The sequence below is a fragment of the Microtus pennsylvanicus genome, chromosome 13 (assembly GCF_037038515.1).
Source record: "Microtus pennsylvanicus isolate mMicPen1 chromosome 13, mMicPen1.hap1, whole genome shotgun sequence".
Taxonomy (NCBI): domain Eukaryota; kingdom Metazoa; phylum Chordata; class Mammalia; order Rodentia; family Cricetidae; genus Microtus; species Microtus pennsylvanicus.
Genome location: NC_134591.1, coordinates 70,204,850 through 70,229,117, shown reverse-complemented (window position 1 = coordinate 70,229,117; position 24,268 = coordinate 70,204,850). Strand labels below are relative to the sequence as shown.

General features: G+C 48.3%; 1 protein-coding gene across 3 annotated transcripts; it reads left to right on the top strand.

The window, feature by feature from the left end:
- The first annotated feature begins 1,670 nt into the window (after positions 1 to 1,670).
- On the top strand, positions 1,671 to 23,008 carry Otud3 (OTU deubiquitinase 3). Of its 3 annotated transcripts, none has more exons than XM_075944982.1 (8): positions 1,671 to 1,999; positions 6,439 to 6,587; positions 10,857 to 10,969; positions 14,510 to 14,632; positions 15,521 to 15,652; positions 16,735 to 16,831; positions 17,408 to 17,586; positions 18,388 to 23,008. In XM_075944982.1, exons 1-8 carry the CDS (start codon positions 1,782 to 1,784, stop codon positions 18,562 to 18,564), a joined length of 1,188 nt encoding a protein of 395 aa, XP_075801097.1. In that variant the 5' UTR covers positions 1,671 to 1,781; the 3' UTR covers positions 18,565 to 23,008. The 3 variants fall into 3 exon arrangements, with proteins under 3 accessions (XP_075801097.1, XP_075801096.1, XP_075801098.1); XM_075944981.1 differs by having other exon boundaries at positions 17,402 to 17,586; XM_075944983.1 differs by lacking the exons at positions 1,671 to 1,999; positions 10,857 to 10,969 and having other exon boundaries at positions 6,483 to 6,587; positions 17,402 to 17,586.
- Positions 23,009 to 24,268: the final 1,260 nt, after the last annotated feature.

Here is a 24,268-nt window from a genome sequence, read left to right as displayed (position 1 = left end):
GTGGTCTCTGGACCAGGGCAAAGCCTGGCTTCTTGCTTCTCAACTCCGGCCCTCCTGGGTCCAGTTTCCTGTAATCTGGAGAGGAGGAGTCACATAGACGTGTCTCTCTCAATGAGGGCTCACGTTTGTGTGTGTGTACGTACCTGTGTATGAGGTGTGTGTGTGTGTGTGTGTGTGTGTGTGCAACATGCCGAGGACAGAAGTCAACATCCAGTGTCTTCCTCATTTTCTCTCCACCTTAGTTTTTAAAAATATGAACTTATTTTTATTTATGTGTATGAGTGTTTTGCCTGCAACCTGTGTGTGCATGTGTACATGTGCTCGTGCACATGCGTGTATACACCAGGTGCATGCAGTGCTTGTAGAGGCCAGAAGAGAGCGCCAGATCCCAGAACTGGAGTTACTGTGACATGCCTTGTGTGTCCGGGGAACAGAACCTAGGTCCTCTGTAAGAATCACAAGTGCTCTTAACCACTGAGCCGTCTCTCCTGCCCCCACCTTACTTTTAAAATAGAATATCTTTCTTTATTTTTTGATAATTTCATACATGTTAATAATGCATTCGATCTTATACACCCCCAACTTCTCTCTCCCGCTCTCCCAGGAACCTCCATCACATGTCCCTTTCATATCACTCTTTTTTTTTTTAAATTAAATAACTGATTAAATTAGTGCTTCCTTTGGGAATGCTGTCTGACTTTGCTGACTTGTTCTTGTGAGGGTAATTATAGCCCCAGTGAGCTCATGGTCCACCATTTTCTTCTGACAGGGTTTCTCATTGAACTTGGAGTTCTCTAATTGGCTGAGCTGCCTGAATGATTAATTTCAGTGGATTATCTCTGCTTCCACAGTGATGGGCTCACTCACATGCCTATCCTTCTTAAAGTAGGTGTTTTCGTTAGGGTTTCCATTGCTGCAAGGAAACACCATGACCAAAAAGCAAGCTTGTGAGGAAAGTGTTTATTTCCCTTACGCTTCAGCATTGCTGACAGAAACCCAGACAGGGCAGGGTCCCTGAGGCAGGAGCTGATCCAGATGCCACGAAAGGGAACTGCTTACTGGCTTGCTTCCCACGGCTTGCTCAGTCCACCTTTTTGTAGAACCTAGGACCAGAAGCCCAGGGATGGCACCGCTCACCATGGGCTGGACCCTCCCCCATTGATCACTAAATGAGAAAATACCTTATAGCTGGATTTCAAGGAGGCATTTCCTCAGCTGAGGTTCCTTCCTCTGTTGACTCTAGCTTGTGTCAAGTTTACACACAAAACCCACCCAGTACAGTGGGTGATGGTGTCCCCAACTCAGGTTCTCATGCTGGTGGAGCAAGCATTGTAGGCTTGATCTGTGCACGCCCGCACGCCTGCACGGGCGGTTGTAATCGAACTCGAATTTGCTCATTCCAGACAAGTATCTTCCCATGTCACCTGTCTCCATTTCCTTCTTTTTCAGATTTGACTTCTCTGACAACCTCAGTCTGTCTTGACCTTCCCCATCTGGTCCCGCTTGCTCCTCACTGAGCACTACCTACCACTAGGGGGCAGAAGAGGTGCTTCTCTAGCTCTCCTAGCGCTCTCTCTATGGTGCCTGCAGGCTATCCCTCCAGGGGGGCGGGACTACCACCACGTGACCCGGGTGCCAGGCGACCGCGCCGGCGCAGTGGCCGTGTCGCCGTCGCCGGGCGCTGTCCTACTGCGCCTCTCGGCCGGGTAGCCGGCTGAGGCTGCGGGGGCCCCGCACTCTGCGGCTCCGGCTCCTTCTGCGGCGGGCCGTGTGCCGCAGCCATGTCCCGAAAGCAGGCGGCGAGGAGTCGGCCGGGCAGCGGCGGCCGCAGAGCCGAGGCGGAGCGCAAGCGGGACGAGCGGGCGGCGCGCCGGGCTCTGGCCAAGGAGCGGCGGAACCGGCCCGAGCCCGGCGGCAGCGGCTGCGAGGAAGAGTTCGTGAGCTTCGCCAACCAGCTGCAGGCCTTGGGGCTGAAACTGCGGGAGGTGCCGGGGGACGGGTGAGGCGGGCCGCGAGTGCGGGAGGTGACGCTTGGGGATGCTCAGGCTCGGTCACCGTGAGGGAAGCAGGGACCGGGCCTGGTGGAACCCTGCAGCAGGTGCCCGGAGGACCCGGGGCCGGGCTGAGAGGTGACCTCGAGGTGCACCTGTCAAGAAGCCGAATGGGAGGGCTCTTAGGTCCCGCTCGGTGTCATGCCAGACCTCCTGGGCGTCCTCGCTCTCTTCTGCAATGGGGTAACGAGGGCAGAGAGCTGGAGGCATCTTTGTACGCCTTGGGTTCCCTAAGCAAAGGACTTAACCCATTGCTTGAGAATCCCGGGCCAGCTCTTTCTCGGGTAACCCGATAACACTAATGGCAGCTGGAAAGAGGGAACGGAGGAAGGACTTAATAGAAAGGGTACGTGGTTCCAGGAGCGTGGGGAGAGAGAAGGAAAAGGGTAAAGAGACTGGGAGAGAAGGGTTAGCAGGTCCGAGGGAACCTGATTGCCCCGTGTGTTGTTGCAAGAGGCACTATTAGTGTTTTCTTCATGAGTGGTCAGGTTGAGCTGCAGAAAGAGTGGGTGTAGCTAAGGAACATAAGCCAGATGTCGTGGCAGCGGGGTTGCTATGAGGTTGAGGCCAGTTTAGACTGTGAGAGGGTTTTAAAAAAGAAAGAAAACCAAAGAAACTTCAATAACCTTCGAAATTGTGGGAGAAAGAGTACTAAAGAAAGAACTTTCTTCTTTTCTTCCTCTCTTCTATTTTTTTTTTCTTTTCTTTCTCACTACGTCGTCTTGGCTAGCCAGGAACCCCCTTTGTAGACCAGGTTGCGTATAAAGTTACCAGGGCCTGCTGGAATTAAAGATGCGCACCTCTGTCCACTGCGGAAAGTGTTTTCTTCATTTCACACTGCACTGAAGTACACTGATCAAGACTTAATCACCTCTCCCCATTTGTCTTTTCTTCTGCCTTCAGAGCTTCAGGCGAATCGGATTTTGCTCTGTTCACAAAGAGTTGGGCACACCTTCCTGCTAGGTGTTTCTGCTTAAGTTGCAATTAGAACGTAATTGCATTCAGCCACCACTTAGTTCCTGGGTCATAGAAGGCATTTAGGACATTTTCTCCCCCGAGACATGGTTTCTCCCTGTAACCCTGGCTGTCTTGGAACTCGCTCTGTAGACCAGGCTGGCCTTGAACTCACAGAGATCCACCTGCCTCTGCCTCCTGAGTGCTGGGATTAAAAGAGTGCACCACCACCTGGCACTTTTTTAAATTCTTGAATGAAGGGCTAAAAAGTATCAAGGGAAGCCACCGAGCTCCAGCAGAAGCGCAGACACTGCTGCAGACATTAAAGCAGCAGCTGAAGCCTGGCATGGTGACCATGCAGGCCTTTAATCCCAGTGCTGGGGAGGCAGAGGGAGGGAGATCTCTGAGTTTGAGGCCAGCCTCATCTATATAAACCTGGTCTCAAAAAACAAACCAAACAAGAAACTTCAGTGGAATGCAGTGGACTCAGATGGGGTTGTCCTGCAAATGGCTGGATTGTATTTGGCAGACAGCATGGCTTCTCTATGTCAAAGACACATGCTGGGGAAATAGATACTTCACAGTTGCGCGTGACCAGCAATCAAAGTCCACAGTGAGAGACGCGAGGGCTTCCATCAGGTTCTGGGCAACTTTGGGAGGATTTACTTTTCCTTCCCCTATGAGAGCAGACTTCTCCAGTTAATCCTCATACTTTGCTTGAGTGGAGAGCTGGAAACAAGTAGATGACCGAGATAAAGAAAAAGGGTTCCCAGTAGAGAGATGTGTAACAGTAGGTCACTTATATTTTGCTCTGTTGAGCAACTTTGTATTCTTAAAATTTGCTAAAGAATAAACACGTTGTTTGAGCCGTAGCTCAGTATTTACAGAAGTGCACAGACCTACACTCATTAGCCACCCATGCTTTGAAGTAGTAGCCCCCACCTCATCCCCTGCCTTTCTCTCTCTGAGACAGGGTTTTTCTATGCAGCCCTGGCTGTCCTGAAACTCACTACTAGACCAGGCTAGCCTCGAACTCATAGAGTTCCTTTGCCTCTCAAGTGCTGGGATTAGAGGTGTGGGCCGCCATGCCCAGCGAGATGGTAGCCTCTTGGAAACACTGTAAATTTATGAGAGATGAGAGTGAAGAAGATAAAGGTCTTTGTCTTGAATTTATGGACATCCTGAAAGAGTCTCAGGATTTAATTTACTTGGGAAGCAGTTGCTATGGGGAAAGTGGTTTTATATATTCTTAGTGATCGATCATAGAGATGCTATCAAGAAGGAAGTTCCTAAAGTGCCTTACTCAGCCAGCAAATAGTGACTTTCCACATTCAAGATGCCTCTCAGAAGAAGCCATGCTTTTATCATTCAAGAAGGAACAGCTTGAGTTTGCCAAGAGAGCGTTCCCAGATGAGCACTGCGTGGAAGTCCTGGAGCGTGCATTATCTGATAGCCCCGTCAGTTGTGCAGCAGAATGGGGGCGCAGTTTAATGGTAGTAGTGCAGGGTGTGGGGGGCAGATGCTAGCTTACTTCCCAGTCTGTTCTTTGGCAGCGTTAGGTAGCTTCATGAAACCAGCCTGCCGTAAACAGGTCTTTGTTTGGGTGACATTTGACGACGGGCTGACTCTGCTGCTTTTTTATTTTTATTTCTTTTTGGTTTTTTCGAGACGGTTTCTCTGTAGCTTTGGAGCCTGTCCTGAAACTTGCTCTGTAGACCAGGCTGACCTGGAACTCACAGAGATCGGCCTACTTTTGCCTCCCTCATGCTGGGATTAAAGATGTGTGCCACTACCGCCTGGCCTGGCTCTGCTGTTCATCATTGTAGTGAATGGGAAGGTCTTTCCTTTCTTCCTTCCTTCTTTTTCTTTTCTTTTCTTTTTTCTGTTTCCTGAAAGACAAGGTTTCTGTCTGTATCCTAGGCTATCCTGGAACTTTTGTGTAGACCAGGCTGGCCTCAGACTCAGAGATCCAACTGCCTCTGTCTCCTAGAATTAAAGGCATATACTACTACCACCACCTGACTCACAGATTTTTTTATGCATTAATATTTGTTGTTGAGTAGTATTAGGTTAAAATATAGTGACGTTTTGCTAATACAAAAAAGTAGTTTTGCATTTCTGCTGTTTCTCTTCTGGCATTGTTACAGTTTGGATGGCCTAAGATGGCGACTTGCTATAGGTGTGTTCCTTCTAGCATTCTGTAATTGGTTGTTTTTCTGAACTCAAATTCAGGACCTTAAATCTGTGTATCCCTAAAGCACAGTGGTTCTCAGATAGGGATGGTTTTGCCTCCCAGGGGACAACTGGGGCTATCTGGAGACATTGTTGGTTGTCACAGCTGGTGAGGAGGGAGGTGGTGTGGTCCTGGCATCTGGTAGGCAGAGGCTCCCAAGGATGGCAGTGAGCAGGACATTTCTTGCGGCACAGAATGACCCCAGGTGTCTCTAGTGGGGGCACTGAGCAGCCCAGCTGCCCTGCAGCAGTGAGAGCGTGAACTCAGGAAAACAGCGGGGTCTCCGGAGGCCTTTAGGGTCATGGCTTGTTCTCACTGGTGTCGGCAGTGTTTGCTTGGCTCCCTAAGGGAACTAGAGTGTTTGTTATGTTTCCTGTGTTGCTGTCTTGTAACCTCATCGGCAAAGCAAGCCACTGCAGTGTTTTTGACTTGTTAGTGGGCTCAAAGTATGCCAGATAAAAGTGTATTACTAGCACTTTTAAACTAATACTTTAAAACATTAGTTTAAATGTGGTAAACTATGGCTAATATTTTGGTATTAATGTTGGGAGAGTCATGGCTAGGGCAGGGTTGCCCAGCTTTGCATCTTGGGCCCAACATTTACCCACTAACCATCCCGCTAGCCCTGTTACCAGCATTTGAAGTTTAGAAAATAAAGATGCTTAGCAGTGGCATCGCTGTTCCCTGGTGGCAAGGCGAGCTGACCGTGAGGCCTGTCTTTCCCTGGTAACCATGTGTGCCAGGTGCTCCCTCCTCGGCCTTCACAACTCTGTTCTTAGCTCCCAGGTCTGGTGTAGAGCTTAGAGCTTAGTTTGTTTGAGCAGCTTGACAAACTGCTGTCTTTTGAGTACTGAATGAGAGATGGCCTAGCTGGGTACTTTTAGTGAAGTTTGGTTCAGAAGGTATCGGTAGTTGTGACGTCAGTTTGGAAAGGGGGCTGGGAGTTTTAGACCTTAGGCCTGGAGTGGTTTTTGAGGTCTGTACCCTGGTTATCAGCTCCACCATTGAGCCAACTGAGGCCCTGAGTAATTTAATATTTGTTTTGAGCCCGCCAGCCTGTAATCCTTATTTGCTGTCTCACGTGGGTGATCTGCTGAGATGCGGTGTCTCCTTTCCTCAGGAGTCAGGCGGGAGACGTCCTGCATTAGGTGAGCTAAGTGCAGTTTTGAAAGACCTTGACCAGCATCTCTGTTTTGACAGCAATTGCCTGTTCAGAGCTTTGGGTGATCAATTGGAGGGTCATTCTCGGAACCATCTCAAGCACCGACAGGAGACTGTTGACTACATGATAAGGCAGCGCGACGATTTTGAGCCCTTCGTGGAAGACGACATTCCTTTTGAGAAGCATGGTAGGTTCACCGAGACCCTGGGTCCTTCAGGAGCCACCAGCACCCCACCCCCACTGCCAGGGTTTGCTAATGTAAATTATGCCATTCATTTACTCAACAAACTTGTTTGCATATTCTGTGAATAGCCCACGCTCTGCAGGTGGGAATCTATATTTAGCTGCGTGTCACCTTGACTAAAAGTACTGGCACTTGGTGGCTTGGGTGTGGCTGGGGTAGAGTGCTTACCTCACAGGACTTGATCCTTACTCAGCACCACCACCACCCCTGAAGAAAAGGAAAAGGGGGTGATGATAATTGACCAGAGACTTTGTTTGTGACCTCCTACCTGTGGGATGGGGAATAAGCTCTAAGCATACAGGTACGAGTCCACTTTTTAAATTCCATGCAGGGAGATGGCGGAGGCCAGGGAAGACGCTAGCAGCCGTGGTGGTTCTTTACGTTTTCATAAAAAGGAGATAATAAAGCACCTCTCTGGCCAGATTTTTTTTTCCTGTGAAGATTAACTTAGATAAAAAAATTAAATTCTTAAATTAGTTAACTGTCTGGGATGACGGGGCTATCGATAGCTTTAATTGTCTCCTAAAGCTATTTTATTTTTAAAAACCATGTATTTATAACTAGAAAAAAGAAATCAGCAAGCCCATTAATATCTCACCAAAAACCTAAATGTGCCCACCCACCCACCCTTTTTGAAAGGGTGTCTATTCAACTTGAATGTGTTAGGAACTTAGTTTTGGGTGTGCTTGTGGCTTGACCTTTGATCCTCCCAAGTGTTACACATGCCACCACACCCAGTTTATGGGGTCCAGGGGGTAAAACTCACCTCCTCTCGAATGGTAAGCAAGTGTTCTCCGTGCTCATCCTCACCCACAAATAGTAGCCCCAGCACAAGGCTGACATCCGTGTCTTAGCAGGATGAGGCGGCATGGTCTCTGTTTTGATGACAGTGGGGGCCCCATTGAGAATGGAGGAGAGCAAGCCTAGGAGGGAGGCTGCTGAGGAGGCTCTCCGCGTTGCAGTTCTGAGAGGTCCTGCTTAAGAATAGCTCTAAGCTAGGTGGTGGTGGCACACTCCTTTAATCCCAGCACTCAGGAGGCAGAGGCAGGTGGATCTCCGAGTTCTAGGCCAGCCTTGTCTGTAGAGCTAGTTCCAGGACAGGCTTCAAAGCTTCAGAGAAACCCTGTCTCCAAAAACAAAATCAAAACAAACAAACACAAGAATACCTCTAAGCTTGGAGGAGAGGGAGGGGCATATCTTGGACACTGTTAAGTGTCCTAACCCCTAACTGGGAATGGGCCCTTTGAGTCTGGCGTGTGTGTTGGGAGTGAGGGGGATAGGCTGTACCTGTTACTGTATTCTGGTGGCCGTCTTCCAGGGGTCACATTTCAAGCAGACAGGCTGTTTCAGAGTTAGCGTTTTATAGATGTGTGTGTGTGTGGGGGGGTGGTGGTGGCAGATTTTGGAATTGTGTGTTTAAAATGAGTCATGTTGCTGGATGTGCTGGTGCACACTTGTTAGAGCACTCAGGAGGCTGAGGCAGGAGGATTAGGAGTCTGAAGCCAGCCTGCATAGAAAAAAATTAAAGAATCTTGTCACTTTTCAGTGTTACTTTGGATGAACTTTGTGATCTGAATTCCACTTGAGCATCTTTAGGAAGGGTCCTGTGGTGGATTTGGGGTGTAACAGTGTAGGACAGGGAGCTCAAATCCTGTTGCCAGAGTGATGTCACTTTAGCTGTGCAGTGGGAAGGTGTTCTCTCGAAATGTCACTGCACGACTGAGTGCTGATGCATAGAAGTGTGAGCATTGAAGAGGTGAAAACAGCTTTGACTGCCAGAGCAGAAATGAAAACCAGCAGGGAGTCTGCACATCCTCAGACCCATTGCCTTCTCAGGAACGAGCTGTTGTGACTTTGTTCCAGATCCAGCCATACCTGATATTTGGAGGTACCCATAGAGGATTTGCTGGTTTAACAAGGGAATGTCTCACTGGTGAGGACCTAGTGACCCTGGCACTTGGCTCTGTCTTCAGGATTATCTCACCTAGATGTGGCTCTGTAGACTCTGCACCACCTGTCCCCATCTGTGCAAGACCTGGATCCTCATCTCCCTGTCCCCTCTTACCAGTCCATTATCTCTTGGACCTTTTCCTCAGCAGCTGCCTCTTCCTCTTACCACTTGTGTTCATTAGTTTATTTGTTATCCCCATGGGGATGTATATTTTTTCTGACTTCTGTTTGCTCTTCTTTTTTTTTTCAATTTTCTTTATTCATATTTTATTCATGGGTGCTCTGCATTTATACCTGCGTGACAGAAGAGGGCATCAGATGCTATTATAGATGGTTATGAGCCACCATGTGGCTGCTGAAAATTGACCTCAGGACTTCCAGAAGAGCAAGCAGCCAGTGCTTGTAACACCTGAGCCGTCTCTCCAGCCCCACTGGTTAGTTTTTACTGTCAACTTGACATAACCCAGAGTCACCTGGAACCTTAGATCAAATTTGCCTCTGGACATGTCTGTTGGGGATTGTCTTGATTGTTGTAACTGATGTAGGAGGACCTATCCCACAGTGGGTGGCACCATGCCTAGACTGGTAGTCCCGAGCTGCATGAGAAAGCCAGCTAAGCATAGGTTTATAAACAAGAGACAAACCAGCAAGCAGCTTTTTTCTGTGCCTGCCTGCAGGTTCGTTGGGTAACAGACTGACCTGGAAGTGTAAGATGGAATCAGCGTTCCCTCCTCCAGGTCACTTTAGTCGTGGTGTTTGTCACAGCGACAGTGAAACTAGAACGCCACTTCACAGGTACCCTCGGTGCAGTGTGGTTTGGCTCTATGGCCCTCTTGATATTCAGTCTGTTCTAGATCACAGAGTTGTGAGCCAACTTCATTTTCCTCCAAAATCTGTTGCTAGTCCCCACTGTTGTGGGGGCTGAGCCTGCGCTTTATAGCCCTTCATGATCTGTGATTTTTAATTTCTCTCCTCTCTCCGGTTTTCTCCCTGTATCTCTGCAGTCCAGGTTCCTGTCATACAGAAGAGTCCATAGTCTCTCTTGTTGTTTGGAATATCATCCATTGACTTTGAAGCACCGGTTTAGTAGTCTCAGCCTAGTAGCTTATCCTCCACCCCCTCCCTGTGCACGCGTGCGCACACACACCTTTATGTTTCTGACTTGAAGCTCAGGTATGAGAGCATAGCTGTGCAGGGTTTCCCTCATCTCTGATACTACTGCACATTCAGATTTCCCCACACTCACAGGAGCTGCTCTGATGGCAGTGGTTCTGTGGGGGAAGGGAGCAACTAAAGTTAGCCACAGGGAAAACTCAGTCCAGCACAGTCTGGTCTCAGAAGGTCCCAAACCCAGTGCTTCCTTGTCTTCCAGAAGTGTTATGCTCTTAGCATTTCTGTGACTCTACACAGAGTACTGTCAACAGGGAAGCTTGTTCCAGCGTCAGTCCAGATTTGTTTGTTTGGTTTTTTATTTGTTTTTGGTTTTTTGGGTGGTTTGTTTGTTTTTTGTTTGGTTTTGCTGTTTCTTTTGTGGTAGCACGTAGCTGCTGTATAGTCTGTTAGCAGCTATAGACTAGGGTCCATCATGAAAGACAGACTCGCCTTCTCCTTTGGAAAGTCCAAAAGATTGGCAGATACTTTGCAGGAGCCTGGAGTAAAGACCAGATCAGCCCTCTCCTAAAGCACCTGGTTGTCACCATTGTCCATATTATTCTGATTACAGTCTTCTTCAGGGCAGAGTGACAGTGGCCATAAGCCAGGGCTGTGAAGTCAGCTGCTGGGATGAAAGCTTAGCCCACCAAGTTCAGGCTCTGTGACCTTGGCCATTATTCGCTGTCTTCACCCCCCTCCTGCGTTCATCTCTCTAGTGGCGAGTGTGATAATCCTTCCAAGCACTGCTCTGATGATTAAAAGTGATGATTTCTGAGAAATAACCTGCACTGCTTGACACATGCATGTAGCATCCATTAGTGTGAGCTGCTGCCATGCTCTATTGTGTATGCGCCATGCCTGTCATGCAGCCATGCAGATTGGAAGCACGCAGCGTTTCTGAAGGAAGTAATCAGCAGATCCTTCTCTGATGACGAGGACCTCCGAGTACAGTCTGCATATTGTTTACCTCTGACTCCCTAGACTGACGGTCGGTGGCCTTTGAGATGTGTGTTCATGCTTCTCGCTGCTTGCAGTACGTAAATACCAACCATGTTTGCATTTGCATTTTCCATCGTAAAGACTTCATTTTTCTTTCCTGTTTCCATGCAGTGGCCAGTTTGGCAAAGCCTGGTACTTTTGCTGGCAATGATGCAATTGTAGCCTTTGCAAGAAACCATCAGTTGAATGTGGTGATCCATCAGCTTAATGCCCCTTTGTGGCAGGTAGGTCACCTATTTAGGAATGTCCTGAAGATGATGGGCTTGACCTGTGATGCTGAACTCCTAAGAATAGCTTGGACCATGAGCTAATCAAAGACAGGAATCTTATGATTTGGAACTAACCTCCATGCTGGGTCAAACGGAGTCTGGAGTGTGAGAGAGAAGCACTTTGTGATCCTGGGGATATTGCTCAGCTGTCAGCAAAGTGGTGATGTGGGGACAGAACCTAATGTGGAAATGCTTCACATAATTTGTTAAGCTATCCTAGAATAAAATGTTTAGTACACACAAATTGTAGTTTTGAAGTGTGCCTGTTCCCCTGCAGTTTGTGTGTGTGTTTAGGAGTAGAGAAGTGTCATCAGATCCGTTACAATGACTGTGTCTGCCAGAATGACTACTGAGTTTTCTGACCAGTAGACTGCTGTTTTTATTCAGCTCCGTTTGTGTTTTGATTTTTCCTACAATAAGGATTTTATAACACATTTGCTCCAGGCTGAGACAGTTAAGCCACACAGCCCTCTACTGTCCATTCAGCTCCTTCTGCTTCTCTTTATCTCCTGCATTAACCTCATCTCTCAGTCCATCAGACCAAGCACCCAGAGCCCAGGTGATCAGAGGTTGCTGACTGAGTGTACACTCCACTTCCTTATTCACCCTCAGAACTCACAGGGCTTTGTATCTGGCACAGTTTGAGATTCTGAGCACAAGCTTTCTGCCCCTCCTGTTCTCTGTCACCATCTTTTTTATTAGAAAGTTAAAATGTTTAATTGAAGAAGAACTGGGAAATTCAGAAAAGCCCCTGCAGGTGGGCGAGAGTCACCAGAGTCACCCTGACTGGAATTAGGACTGTTAGCATTTTTAGTGTGTGTCCTGCCGTTCACCCCACATTGGGCATATGATTGGAGAGGGTGCACATCACACTGTTTTTACAATACATTTTAACCACACATACATGAATTTTCACTCATCTCTCTCTTTCTATCTCTCTTTCTATCTCTCTCTCTCTCACACACACACACGCATGCACCTGCATGCGTTACCTCTCTTAAAGGGAATGACATTTTTTTTTCGTGTTCTGCCTGCATGCACCCCTTTGTAGCCCCCTGAGTAATGGCTTGACTCTTTTAAAAAGAGGGTATTTAGAAATATAAGTTGCACATGCCAGAATTCACCGTTTTCTGGTTTATAGTTCCATGTTTTGATGTACATGTTATGCCACCATCAACATATGGAGTAGCTCCACTCTACCAAGAAGTTAGTGCCTGCCCTGTGTAGTCACCACCCACTATTGCTTTCCCAGCCTCTGGTAGCTTCTGATTCATGTTTCCTTATCGTCTTGCTTTTCTGTCACATAAATGGAAGTCTTCAGCCTTTCGTATCTGCTACAATGTCATTTTAACAGAGTCACACAAGACAGAGTGACGTAGATGCTGCATGCAGGGCTGGTGAGAATATCTGCCTCAGGATGCAGTGAGCAGGAGGGAAACAGCATCTGTGTCCTTGGCCCAGTGTTGCCAGATGTCGGGATGGCAGGGAGAGGACCTTGTTCTGTGGGTGCTCTTAAGAGTGAGCTGCTGGCCAAGAACACAGGCGCCCCTCCAGTTCCAGGTGTTTTGTTATTAGTGTTCGCCGCAGTGACGTTGTCAGGGCACTTGAGTGTATGGTGTGCGGAGCCTGATGGAGAAGGAGAACCCATGTCAGCGAGGTAGCCGTCTGCTGCTTTCCCTGACGATAACTGTAACGTTTCTTCATTGCCCCAATTCTTACATTTTTTTCAAATCTACTTCTGTTGCGTTCTGGTTTCTGACTTGTAAAACAATGGAAGTATATACTTAAAACAAATTTGTCCCATTGGCTCTAACCTGCCTGGCAGTACAGTCACTGTTCTGAGCTCTTGCATTAATGATGAGTTGGCTCAGAGTCAGTAACGTGGATACCGAAACCTGCATTGCTCCTGCATTGCTGTGCACGCCTGTGAGCGGTTTCTGTGTATTACATAGCCAGTGATAGGCCTGCTAGATGTGAGTATGTACATGGCTCCTAACAATTTGGTGATTTTTCCAGTTGGTTTTCTTTTCATAATGTTCATATGTTGCTACTAAATCTGTAGATGATTTAGGAAGTTTGTCACGTGAAGACAAAGTGAAAATTTCCTCTGTCAGTGTCCTTTCTGGGGGACAGAGGTGCTGCTGCTGTGTCCCATGTCCATCTAGACTCGCTGTCTCCAGACCTAGACGTTCTGCTAGAGAAGCTGTTGCATTTCCTACACAGGATCTGTACGATTCCTCCTGTCCCATGACTTGCTGGTTTTGTGGGGGTTTTTGTTTGTTTGTCTGTTTTGTTTTTCATATCTCTGTTGCTTGTAGACCAGGCAGGCCCCAAGCTCAGAGATCACCTGCCTCTGCCTCCCGAGCTGGGATTAAAGGTGTGCGCCACCACCATCATTTCAGCTGACTTGCTGTTTTTGGATCTTGAATATTATTTAAGTTAATGATCATCTCAGATTACTTGGGACATCTAGTGAAAATAAGGAGGGCTGATGTTTTAGAATTTTAAAGGACAAACAGGCCAGATGGTGGTAGCGCACACCTTTAACCCTTAGGAAGCAGAGGCAGGTGGACCTCTGTGAGTTTGAGGCCAGCCTGGTCTACAGCATTCCAGGACAGCCAGAGCTACATAGTGAAACACTGTCTCAAAAGCAAACAACAACAACAACAAAAAAAAAAATAGAAAAGAAACAACAGTTACCTAGAGGCAGAATCAGAATTATTTTAGTGTCTGTTTTATGGGTGTTTTGGGGGGAATCTACCCAGCCCAGCACTTAAAGTTTTGTATGCTTTTTTTTTTGCATGATTTTAGGGAATCAATTCTTGTTGTATCCCAAAGCATTGCTGGGATGTAACACCCTGTGGCCAGTGCCCAGTGTTGCTCAGTGTACAGGGGGCAGTGTGGACAGTGCTCAGAGAGTGGTGTGTGCAGGGCAGGCTGGCCATTGTCCAGGGCTGTAAGGTGTGCACAGGGCTGTGATGAGCTAGTACAGATTTACTCTATGGAATTTTGTCTTAGAACTGGTGCAAGTGGCAGGTTTTGAGGTTGTTGCTGCCTGTAAGTTTCATGTGTGATTGGAAACAGAGATAAAGTTATTAAGCTATTAAGCCATGTTCAAGCCAGGTTTGTAGTGTTTTTTGAGATCTTCAAGAGGATCTAGAAACTTTATACTTGACATTTTACTTCTTCTTTTTTTTTTTTTTCCAATAGTAATCCTCAATCTGTTTGAGCTTTGGGCTCAACAAAGCTGGCTCTGCTTCAGGGTCTTCCCATTGGGAGGAGCCTGTGCACTGAGAGGCCAAGCATTTAGTTTTATCTGACTTCATTGCAGGCCTGCCCCTGGCTGGTTAATCATTCCATGCAGATTCACTTGCCTCTAGGCAAATGTTACATAGGCACATGGAAGCTGCAAGGGAGAGAGCTCAGAGACTGGTGGCATGTCCTAGCCAGAGTCCCCACAGGCTCACGCTTCCAGATCCTCTCTTGTGTCTGCAGATTCGTGGTACGGACAAGAGCAGTGTGAGGGAGCTGCACATCGCCTACCGCTACGGCGAGCACTATGACAGCGTTCGGAGGATCAATGACAACTCAGAAGCGCCAGCACACCTCCAGACCGATGTGAGTGAAGCCCCGTTCCTTCTGCTTTCAGACCTGCAGGAAGCTGAGCACCAGGGACCAGCTGTTGTTGTAGGTTATTGAGAAGTTGCTGTCAGAGAACTGTGGCTCCAAATGTTAAAATATTTCAGCCGGCAAAAGCACTAACTGCCTAGCCCGACAACTTGGATTTGATTCTGGGAACCCACATGGTGGGAGAAAAGAACCGGCTCTCACAAGATGTCTTCAGACACACACACGAGGTCGTGGCACACGTGCACATACATATAAATGTAAAAAACTAATGTATTTTGTATTTCTTACTTTTTAGTGAAGTGAGAGACACTTATCCCTTTACCTTCCTCCAGTAGGCACCTATAGTTAGATGTATACACAATCCGAATTTTTTTTTTTTTTAATTTTTTTATGGTTTATTTAGCTTTATTTTATGTGCATTGGTGTGAAGGTGTCAGATCCCCTGGATCTGGATTTTCAGACAGTTGTGAGCTGCCATATGGGCGCTGGGATTTGAACCCGGGTCCTCGGGGAGAGCAGTCAGTGCTCTTAACCGCTGAGCCATCTCTCCAGCCCCACAATCCGAATTTTTTAAATTAATTTTATGTTTAAAAGTCTGTTCTGAAATTTGGCAACTACGCAAGCCAGACTCAGCTGTCACTGCCCAGTACTGCTGTCCAAATACCATGGGTGCCTCGCTGCTGCTCTCCCTGTGTAGTTCCCCTCTTCTCTGTATGCAGGGCTGTCCCGGATTCTCATGGGGGTGAATCTAGCCACTCCTATTCTCATCAGCTTGTTTTTCAAATTCTTCCTGTGTTTGGGTGGTTTGTGATTCGGGCTGTGTTAGAGAGCTGAGGGGAATTTCCTAGAGCCCATGGTTCCTATGCTGTGTTTTAGTTTCAGATGCTTCGTCAAGATGAAGCAAATAAAAAAGGAAAGATCAAGACAAAAGGGGTGGACTTTGAAGACGGCCCTAAAGATGAAGTGGAAGATGCTGTCCAGAAAGTTGGCAACGCAACTGGATGCTCAGTCAGTATCTTTACCCGCCCCCCGCCTCACAGTTGGATGCTCAGTCAGTATCCTTACCCCCCCCCCCCGCCTCACAGTTGGATGCTCAGTCAGTATCCTTACCCCCCCTAGCCACACCTCACAGTTGGATGCTCAGTCAGTATCCTTACCCCTCCCCCCCGCCTCACAGTTGGATGCTCAGTCAGTATCCTTACCCCCCCTAGCCACACCTCACAGTTGGATGCTCAGTCAGTATCCTTGCCCCCCCCCCCCGCCACACCTCACAGCTGGATGCTCAGTCAGTATCCTTACCCCCCCTAGCCACACCTCACAGCTGGATGCTCAGTCAGTATCCTTCCCCCAGCCATACTGCATAGCAGGTGCTGCCATGCTAGAGCTGACCTGCCAGAGGCCCAAGAGAATGGAGAGCTGCTAATTCATTTCCCTTGTTTGCTGGATTTCACCCATCAATGCTCAGAATCCCAAGGGGTGTGTTTAATCTTTCCTGAGTGTAGTAATAAGGAGCGGTGGGGCTGCGTCCCGGCATGCGGCTGCCCCTACGGCTAGCTTTACCCGAAATAATTACACGGACACTGTATTCTTTTAATCACTGCTTGGCCCTTTAGCTCTAGCCCTTACTGGCTAATTCTGATATCCCGATCAACCCATCTCTAATAATCTGTGAGCACCCGTCTTACCGGGAAGATTCTAGGCTAAGTCCATCCTGGGTCGGGGCTGGGGCATGGCGTCTCTCTGAGGCGTCTGCTCCGGAGAGGAGAGCTGTGGAGTCTGAGCTCACTTCCTCTTCCTCCCAGCGTTCTGTTCTGTTTACTCCATCTACCTATGTTCTAACCAAAATGGGCCAAGGCAGTTCTTTTATTAGCCAATGACCTTCCTCCATCACCTGAGTTTAGCTTTATAAAGAGAATTTATTTATAAATTCATTGAAATGGCTACTGCATTTGATGGCTTTGTTTGAAATTTATGTTTCTTGGTGGACTTGGTCTTGGAGCCTTGTCAATTCCTCTGTTCCTGTTTGTGTGTATCAGGCTGCTGAAGCAGAGCTCGTCTAGACTCTTAAGTGTCTATCTGCTTCTTCATAGGATTTTAACTTAATAGTCCAGAACCTGGAAGCAGAAAATTACAATATTGAATCTGCAATAATGGCCATACTTCAGATGACCCAGGGGAAAGAAAACAGTAAGTCCACAGTTAAGACTTGTAAATAAGCTTCAAGTGTCATGTGGTGGCTCCCTCAAGCAGGCGTCCACAGTCTCCATGATTGCTTTAGTGTCCACACTATCCCTCTGTCCCCTTCGAGCGCTGCGAAGGCTGCGAGCATCAGCACTGCCTCGTGTTTGTGCAGTGCAGTGTGGTGGGTATGCATGTGCGGGGTGGGGTTGGGCCTGGATTTTAAATGAATTAATAAGTTTAAATCTTAGCAGCCATGTGTGGCTCTGGCCTAGTATTAGACAGTATAGGGTTAGGTCATGTTTTGTTTCTAGATTTGGGATATAAATGAATGCTTTATCCCTAAAAGTTCTCTTTAAAAGTCATCTAAGAAACAGATGCTGCTGGTAGAAGGGACTGTGAACCTTGGAGCCAGCTAGAGGCTTCAAATGCTTCCTGCAGCCTCCTGACCATCTCGAGGAACCTGGCTTTATAAATGTCAGGGATCTGGGGACCCTGGTGATCTTGCAGTAACGTAACTGCAATTGCTTTGTGTAATTGTTGGGTTCTTGGTTTTAACAAAATGCCTTTCTTTGGAAGATACAGAGGAGAACCTTGAGCCTAGTAACCAAGTGTCAAAACAGTGTGACCCTTCATTCGAGGAGGCAGGCAGCAGCTCCAAACTCACCGGAAATCAGGGTGGAAGTGAAGGCCAAACAGAAAATAGTAAGGCTCGGACCAGACCTAGCGAAGGAAACAAAGCAAATAAAAGCCAGATCCCAAAGGTATGGCGCGGTCGGGAGGCAGGGGCACTGTGGGATTCTATAGCTGGGTGGGAAACTGATTTTCACCCTGGCGTGCATTCTTCTAGATGTGTAAAAGTAGCTCTTGTAGAGCTTCTGGGGGCGGGGTCCATAGAAGCATAAGATCTAGAATGAAGACTTTGCTTGTCCCACAATCACAACAGTCGATAGCCCTCTGTACAGATGCATAGCTGCCTTTTCCCATCCGTTGTGATTGTCAGGGCTGCGGGTGTCTTTGTGTGTGAGTCTTTGTGCTTTGCGTTGTTTTCTTTCACAGTGTCCCAGGTGGCACGAGGGAATGTCTCTCAGGATCCACTCAGGCTCTTGCTAGCCTGTCGGGTACACCTCTCCATCCCTGCCCCGACTCTCACAGGTGGACAGCATCATTAGTTTGCCCAGTTTGGAACTCATCTTAAAGGCAGATGTTTTGAGCTAGACTGCCACCTAATGTGCAGAAAATGATGCCACAGTCTGGGAACTTTATTGCCATTATCTAGAGTCTTAAATGATGGAGAAGCATCTCCAGGCCCCTGCGATTGTCGTCAGTGGCTGGACTTGGGGCACTGTCTTCGTGGGTATTTGGATTGTTTTATGAAGAGGATTGCTTTTACTTGATGCTTCAGGAAGGAAACATACATTTTAAAGTATATTTTAACAGTAATGAAAAAGAAATTATTTTGGTTTCTCAAGCTGGTTTTCTCTGTTCTTGCTAAAAGCATTCTGGGCCTTGTGCTCAGTCAGCCCATAGTCTCAGAGCACCAGTGACCCACATGGCTCTTCCAGGTTACAAACAAGCAGCGAAGGGAGCAACAGCGACTGGAGAAGAAGAAACGACAGGAGGAGAGGCACCGGCACAAAGCCCTGGAGAACAGGAACGGCCACAGGGATGCTAACAGAAGCGAAGCGGATGTGAACACGCAGGTTACCTTGGTGAAGACCTTTGCTGCTCTGAACATCTGATGCTCGGCCCCCTGCGAGCTGGAGGATGAGCGCTGCAGACTAGGTGTCCCGGCCAGGTGTCCTCTGACAGTGCCCACACGAGCCCACGGGAGTCAGTGCCCTTTGTGCTGCCTCGTCTGTCCTGAGCTTTGTCATTGTTTGTTGTGTGACAGTACGGTGGAGCCATCCACTTTCTGAAACACAAAGAAAGTATGGACTCATAGGTGGGTTATGGGGCAGAGGAGTCTTTGGAGCGAGGCGTTATTTGCCCCGTGTATCAGAACGTGGTAATCCTAGGCTCTTCTGTGACGTGTGGAGTGGGTTTGCTGTCATTATCTTCAAGTCGTTTAGCACAATCATTAGAAACCCCCACAGTGACAACTTTGTCTCTCTTTCATTTCCAAGCAGGGATGCAGGTCTGGCACCAGCTCAGGAGTGTGCCGAGATGTGGTTGGCTTCTCATCTGGTTGCTTGTACATGTTAGGGCAGTCAGGGACATCAGCTACATCTCCCTTCCTCCCGTCTCTGGTGTCACCTCAGTGTGGCTGCCCTCCCCACTCCAGCCATGTGGCGTGTGTGCCTGGCTGTGGGAGAGCCTGGGTTTGCTAGGAGCTCCACAGCGCAGTGGAGTTTGGGATGTTTCTCTGGACAGTTAGGAGACGGGGGGGGGGGGGGGTGGTATTGCTGTGACAGCTCTGAGCTCTGATGTGCAGGGCTGAGCCCGCAGCTGCACAGGGCAGGCCTGGGGGAGGCTTTTCCTTAGAAGACTCTAAAGATTTCTTCTATGGGAGAAGTCGACAGGATAAAGTTTTCCATGTTTGAATGTTATTTTTTCTTTTTGATATTCTAGACTCAGGAAGATGCCTATAGGGAAATACCTGGTTGTTTGATCTTACAGGTTACTAAATTTTCTTAACATGTGAAAATGAAATGAAATCCCATGGCATAGCTGGGCATGGTGGCTCAAGCTTGGAATCCAGTACTCAAGCAAGGCAAGAGTCCTGCAAAGTTGGGGCCAGCCTGGGCTGTGTAGTGAGTTCCAGGCTAGCCAGGGTTAGAATAAAAGGCCCCATTTCACTGCCTACCCAATAGAGAAAACTCTTTCAGCGTGTGTCCTGTACTTTGTTATTTGGGATTTCAGTACTGGGAAGAGTGCAGCCGTGGCCGAGGCTGCCTGTGGCTGGGTGAGCTGGCAGGGGAGAGGACCTGTGCTGCGGAAGCCTTCCAACGACTCAGTTCTGAAGCACCTTCAGTAGGGAGGGTGCTGTTCCTCAGGCTGGGTTATAGGAATGTTTACTGTAAACTGTCCTGTGTGGGGTGGACAGTCATGACTAAAGCCTTCGCCTTCTGGGAACCTACTATTCAGACTAACACTGTCTGGGTCAGAAGATAATATTTTTGTTATCACTAGAAGCAAAAGGAAAATTACAAAAGGTTTAGACACAGACAACACTGTCTGGGCAGGTTGTGGGTTCATCCAGTTGTCTTATCAGCAGGCTGTTTACTTCTTCAGTTTAATGTTGTCTTTTAATTTTCCTTTTGTTTGGCTTTGGAACTTTGTGTTTTGTTTGGAACTCCTGAAGTCTCCTGGAATCTCTCCCAGGATGCTGCGTTACTTCCTACCTACAGGACATTGCAAGACTGCAGATTTGAAAACTACATGGCATTTTTTTTCCTTCTCAGCTGGGAGACTCAGGTCTCAGGCCCAAAAGGGAAGGTGGTGGCTGCCGTGCTCTGAGGGATAGGAATGGAGCTGGCTTTGGGAGCCAGTGTGGGGCCACCCGGGACAGGGTGTGGGTTGGCCGAATTCATCTAAATGGAAGCTCTCTGTTCCCTGCTTTTCTTTGTACTGCCTGAGTGCAGCATGCCAGCTCTTTGCAGACAGGTTAGCATTGTTTACCAAAACCCCAGGGTTGGAAGTCAGAAGTGGCTGGGCTGGGGGAGCCTGGTGCACTTGTATGGGACACCCTGGGCTCCATCCCCAACACTTAAAATTTAGGCTGTGGCTAGCTCTCAGCAGCCTCTTGGCCACGCAAGGAAGCTGCTGTTTGCCTGGCTGAGGACAGCATAGACCTCTCGGGTGGCAGAGCTGCTCTGGAGGTTTACAGACTCACGTTTGCTTCTGGAAGGTGGTGGCTGTGTGTCCTGGATTGCAGTGGCAGTCTCCTCAAAGAAGGTTCCTTTGTCTCTGTCCACACTTTCCAGTTTCAGATGGTGTGTCTCTTCAGTGTGCCGATTATTGGAAGTGGGGAGCCTGCACCCAGCTTCAGGGTGCTGGCAGCTCAGACTCTCAGCCTCACTGAGTAAGAGCCGCTGGGTCGTTTGTGGGCGTCACCACTGTAGTGGGCACCTGCTGGTTACCTCCTTGGCACCAAAGTGAGGCTCAGCATGTCGAACTTTGGGGTAACAACAGTTAACACTGTTCCTCCAGTCCATGTCCTCACAGGGAAGTTGGCATGGGAAGGGAGCCTGTCAGCCTCCGGCTGGGCCTCAGCTGCTACCTGAGAATGCTGTTGTAGCTCATTGTGAGCACACGGGAAAGCCACAGTGCTTCATGGAGGCTCACTGGCTTTATAAACTCTGTGGAGAGGTTTTCTGGATTTTAAGGATAATTTTTTTAAGGTTAAAATAAGAAAAAAAAAAACAATGGCAGCACTTTGCACTGGAGGCAGATCAATTAAAACAGCGCTGCCCAGACTTGCAGAGTAGAGCCCACCGGAGATAATGCTGAGAATCCATGTGTTCATTTGGGTTTTCACGAGAACATCTACCTCCGGGGATTGTGGCAGGAAGAAGAGTCTTAAACGTCCACCAGGGTTGCCTATATTTTCTTGTGTGAGCTCTGAAAACACTTCTGACCTCATTTTGATTGTGAAAGTGAAGTGGACTGACCTTGCAGGGCAGCTGGAGTGGGGCTCAGTGGGGAACCTCTCTGTAGTTCACGCATAATATCCTGCTTCCCTGGGGAACAACAGTGGCTCCGGTTACTGGTAGTGTCAGGTGGACTTTGCCAGTGGACTGCGTTCAGAGTCCTTTACTGTCTGCCTGGGTTTTACCAGGACAACACAGAGTGCCCTTATTTTACCTCGGAAATGTTCAGCTCAGGCACCCCGCTGGGTAGAGGAAACCCGAATCCCCAGAGAGTGGCTCAGTCACCCCAGCAGAATGAAGCAGAAAGAGGGGGAGCCTCCTGAGAATTGTGGCCTTGATGGAGCCCCTCCTGAGCTCCATGTCGGCATGCAGCTTCTCACCTCTGACCTCTAGGCCCAGGCCATGCAGGGCTTCAGTCTTGTCCTTTCCTTTACCTGCTGTGTGCTTCCTTTCGCTAAAGGCTGGTGTGGCTCACACCCAGTGTTGTCCTGAACAGGCCAAGAGACGCTTTTCCAGGAGCACATCCCTATCCTCACAGGCCTGCCGTTTCCAGGGTCAATGTTGAGTTGAAAATAGAGCAGCACATTTAGGTTCTAAAACCTAAAAGTTGACTGCTGAGTGGGACCATACACACCCTGCCTCTGTCCTGAGTGGGAGGGAGCGCAGGGTGTGAGGCTGGGCAGAGAGCTGCGTCCTGTGAGTGCCTGGCCTCTGTCCCAGGAAAGGCCTGACCATGTCTTCAGTCCTTTCTTTTTAGAGCGTCACTCTGTTCTGTAGCTCAGTTGAAATGTGGATCTCCTGACGGTCACTGGAGATGGCTGGTGGCTGTGTAGAGGATACACTTGCACAGTGACTTTATGTCAGCAGGGCAGACCTGTGGTCCAGGATTCCTTGTGCCCTGTCCTGAGCACAGGGGGAAACCTTTGGGGGGTCTGGCTCAGATCCTCGCCCATGACCACCCTGCAGGCCCCTGTTTCCATCACCACGGCACTCAGTGACATTCATCAGCCTTCTGCCTGTGGTTTGAGCCCCGCCAGCCCTCTGTTGAAACCTGAGCCCTGCTGGTGTGGGGCTCCAAGTCTTCCTGTTCTTGGGGTTCATTTTCCATGGTGGCTACCTTCCCAGCATCCCTCACGAGGCTTGGAGGAGAAAGGTAGACAAGAGCCTTGAGCCAGTCTCAACACCATCCTGCGTGCTGGTGTCTGTCTCCCTAGAAAAGGGGGCCAGTGTATCTGCCTTCTCCTTTTTCCAATTGCACTGTTCTTGTTCTGACTTCAGGTTACAGAGACCTAAAATCTTCTTGGGGTCATGACCCATAGACTCAGCAAGTCTGCCTTAGCTATGTGTAGAGGTGAGAGATAGCTGTTTTCTGTGTCTGGAGCCCGTTTCCCCTAGGCTGTCTCTTTACAGTTTGTGTTCATCCAAATCATTTTATCTTTTTATTTACCAAAGTACTGTACTTGGCTATTTGCAGTGTTTTAAGAACCAAATGTTTTGTGTTTTTGATCTTCAACACTTGGTGCAATAGAAGCCGCAAAGATGTGCCACTTTATCTTTGAAATGGATTTTGTATACCAATAAATTCTAGTTTAAAAGCAAAGTCCTTGTCGGTTTGTTTTTGTTTACTTGCTGTCTGAGAGTATTCTAGGCACCCACTCTACCACGAGCTACATCCTTGGCTCAGATTGTTCTCACCAGTATCCGACCACCACTTCAGTGAATGAAAGGTCTGAGAAAGCATGCTGGGAAATTGCCTTTTCTGAGACCTTTGTGTGGGAGGTTAGAGGCGCTTAGACTGTGACTCCTAGTGTGGTAGTCATTAGGGACCTGGCAGAAGTAGCATGGTGCAGGTGAGTATGGCTGTCTCGTGGCCGGGCAGGTCATTGATTAAGACCTCCCTGGACCTCAGTATGTCTGACATGTCAGGTGCCACCTTGAGAATTACCTCCATAGGACAGCGCCAGCATGGCTTCCTCTTGTACTGCTTCTCAGGGCACTGAAACAGTACACTTGCCTTGTTCAACAGAATTAATAAACCGCGCTGTTCTGATCCCGTTTTGCCTGGGCAAATGTGTGCTCCTAGACCACACTGATGCAGATTGAGAGCTTTTGGCTGAAGAGGATGGAGACTGATCCAGCTGCTTCGTGGATTCTGGCTCTGCAGATGGAAACGCTCTGCACCTTATCTGAAGCTGCTCTGATCAGCCCGTGGTAGAGCGATTTGAGTATTCTGTTTGCTTTCAGTTCTGTCTTAGGGTTTCTATTGCTGTGAAGAGACCACGGCAACTCTTATAAAGGAAAACATTTAATTGGTGTGACCCACTTACAATTTCAGAGGTTCAGCCCATTATCGTCATGGCGGGGAGCATGGCAGCCAGGAGTACAATGGCTTTCAGGCAGATGTGGTGCTGGCTACATCTTCATCAGAAAGCGACAGTAAGTAGTCTGTTTCAGTGGGCATGGCTCAAGAGTATGTGAGACTTCAAAGCCTGCTTCCACAGTGACACACTTCCTCCAACAAAGCCTCACCTCCTAATAGTGCCACTCCCTCTGAGCCTATGGGAGCCAATTACATTCAATCTACAAGTTTATTCACCCATCCAAACATCTGAGAATACATCCTACTGACTCCCTGGGTCTTAGAAAACAACCGGGGCCTTAGTCATCAGAGAAATGCAAATCAAAACAACTCTGAGATTCCATCTTAGACCTGTAAGAATGGCCAAGATCAAAAACACTGATGACAACTTATGCTGGAGAGGTGGGGTTAGGGAACACTCCTGCATTGCTGGTGGGAGTGTAAGCTGGTACAGCCCGTTTGGATGTCAGTGTGGCGATTTCTCAGAAAATTAGG